Below are 2,500 nucleotides of genomic sequence, written 5' to 3' on the forward strand. Positions count from 1 at the left end.
CATTTAAACGTTAGAAGTTGTGAGTGTGTGTGTGTGTGTGTGTGTGTGTGTGTGTGTGTGTGTGTGTGTACATGTGTGTATGTGATGGAACATCCACTGGGATGCTACTCACAAGTCTTTCTTCAGTGTGCCTTTTCCCTCTGGGTCAAAGACTTTAAAGGCGTTTAAGATGGTTTCCTCAGCATCAGCACCTACACGCACATGCACACACACACAGACACACACACACACACACACACACACACACACACACACACACACACACATACATAAACACACACAAGCACACTTCAGTCCTCTGTTAGAGCTCGCTCTTCCTCAATCTGGCTACAGTCTCATATCTCTGGGATATGGGAGCAAGGTCAGTGTGTGTGTGTGTGTATGTGTCATGCACTGCCCTCATCTCAACAATTCAGTGTATCACTCGTCCCCTCTCTGTCTGCCCCACCTCACCCTTGAGTTTCTCCCCAAACATGGTGAGGAAGACGGTGAAGTTGATGGGCCCCGGCGCCTCCTTGAGCATGGCGTCGATCTCCTCCTGCTTCACGTTCAGACGGCCTGCGGAGGAGCCGAGAGCAAACACAGCAGACGCCCTTCACTCAGCAGCCATAACACACACATTAACTATAACATAGGCCCTCCTATCCTCTAGCACTAAGTGCTTATAACATAGGTCCTCCTATCCCGTAATAGTTAGTACTTATAACATAGGCCCTCCTATCCTCTAGCACTAAGTGCTTATAACATAGGTCCTCCTATCCCGTAATACTTAGTACTTATAACATAGGTCCTCCTATCTTGTAATACTTAGTACTTATAACATAGGTCCTCCTATCCTGTAATACTTAGTGCTTATAACATAGGTCCTCCTATCCTGTAATACTTAGTGCTTATAACATAGGTCCTCCTATCCTGTAATACTTAGTACTTATAACATAGGTTCTCCTATCCTGTAACTCCTCCTGACCTTGTCGAATCTAACCTAACCCCAGTGCTCCCGATGAGCAGGTTGGCACCTTGCATGGCAGCCTCCGCCATCAATGACTGAATGGGTGAATGTGGGGCATGATATATAAAGTGCTTTGGGTGCTCACAAAAGCCGATAAAAGCGCTATATAAATGCAGTCCATTTACCATTGACCATTTACCATGTATCTTCTCTTTCACAAACACAGCAGACACCCTTCATTCAGCAGCAATAACACACACATGTACTTGACTAGTACTTAGTACTTAGGCCCTCCTCTCCTCTAGTTCTCGGTGCTTATATAACATAGACCCTCCTATCCTGTAATACTTAATACTTATACAGTTTTTTTTGATTGCTTTGACCTGGTTGAAAAAACTGGTGACCTCTCAGTCTTCATCATCACTCTCTCAGCAGACCAAAAGACACCTCTTGCAAATGAGTTAACCCATTGTCATTGTTTTGACACACTTCCCGCACCCTTTTGCAAATCAGTTAACGCAGATGTCATTCAAGCAGTCCAAACTCCATTGCTTTAGCTGTGGTAACCAAACAGAAACTATATGTTCCCATCTCTTAGAAACGTCTTGCCCAGTATGAAATTACTGAAGCACCTGTTTGACACTGCAAACTTTTCAATTTGCAATCAGTCTGCAGGCTTAAAAGGTGCCATGTTGTGTGTTGTAACTTGCAAGCATGGATGATCAAGGCAGATGAGAGTAAGAGTAAGAATTGACTAGAAGAGATTTTTTTTCTTTACAGTACTGTACAGAATTTGTATTTCTATTTTCCTTATGTCTTACACAGTGATGGATTTTACTGGATTTTTTCTTGCATACTATATATGTGGTTTCTGTTGGAATATTTCATTTCCTAGCCACAATCTCAAAAAAAAGAAAAGAATGAAGACTGCATTCAATAACATTTGAAAAATCATTGTATATGATTATGGATCTATTTTTGGCAAGAAAGAAAATTGGCACTGATATGTATGCTGCTGACCAGTAATGCAGCACTGAGAGCTGAATTTTGTATTTTGATGCCCCTTGTCTAATGACTGATTGGAAGCGCTTATGCACTTGTGTGCAAGTTGTGTTGTTTGAGGGCAAAATTTGCTTTTGGTCCATATTTTAAATGTTTTGGAGGAGTTAGAGCTTTTTGCAGGCAAAATGAGTCATTTTGACCATTGGTGCCACTGTTTAGGCCTTTGCGTTAAGAGTTTTGAAACATGTTTTTTTGAGTCGACTACTGCGTCAAAGCAATAAAAAAAAACTGTAACATAGACCCTCCTATCCTCTAGCACTTATAACATAGGCCCTCCTATCCTCTAGTACTTATAATACAGTATAGGCCCTCCAATCCTCTAGTACTTATAGCATAGGCCCTCTTACCCTCTAGTACTTATAATATAACATAGGCCCTCCTCCTATCCTCTAGTACTTATAATATAACATAGGCCCTCCTCCTATCCTCTAGTACTTTTCATACAGTATAGGCCCTCCTATCCTCTAGCCCTTATAGCATAGGCCCTCC

General features: G+C 42.0%; 1 protein-coding gene across 1 annotated transcript in view; it reads right to left on the minus strand.

Annotated features, from left to right (window-relative positions):
- Positions 1-2,500, minus strand: part of myl2b (myosin, light chain 2b, regulatory, cardiac, slow) — a 7,515-nt gene that overhangs the window by 604 nt on the left and 4,411 nt on the right. The window contains exons 4-5 of the mRNA XM_062543512.1: positions 454-558; positions 113-191 (exon numbers count right to left, since the gene is read on the minus strand). Coding sequence (XP_062399496.1) covers positions 113-191; positions 454-558 — 184 coding nt within the window. The remainder of the gene's footprint in view (positions 1-112; positions 192-453; positions 559-2,500) is intronic.

Source organism: Sardina pilchardus, chromosome 8 (genome assembly GCF_963854185.1).
Source record: "Sardina pilchardus chromosome 8, fSarPil1.1, whole genome shotgun sequence".
Taxonomy (NCBI): domain Eukaryota; kingdom Metazoa; phylum Chordata; class Actinopteri; order Clupeiformes; family Clupeidae; genus Sardina; species Sardina pilchardus.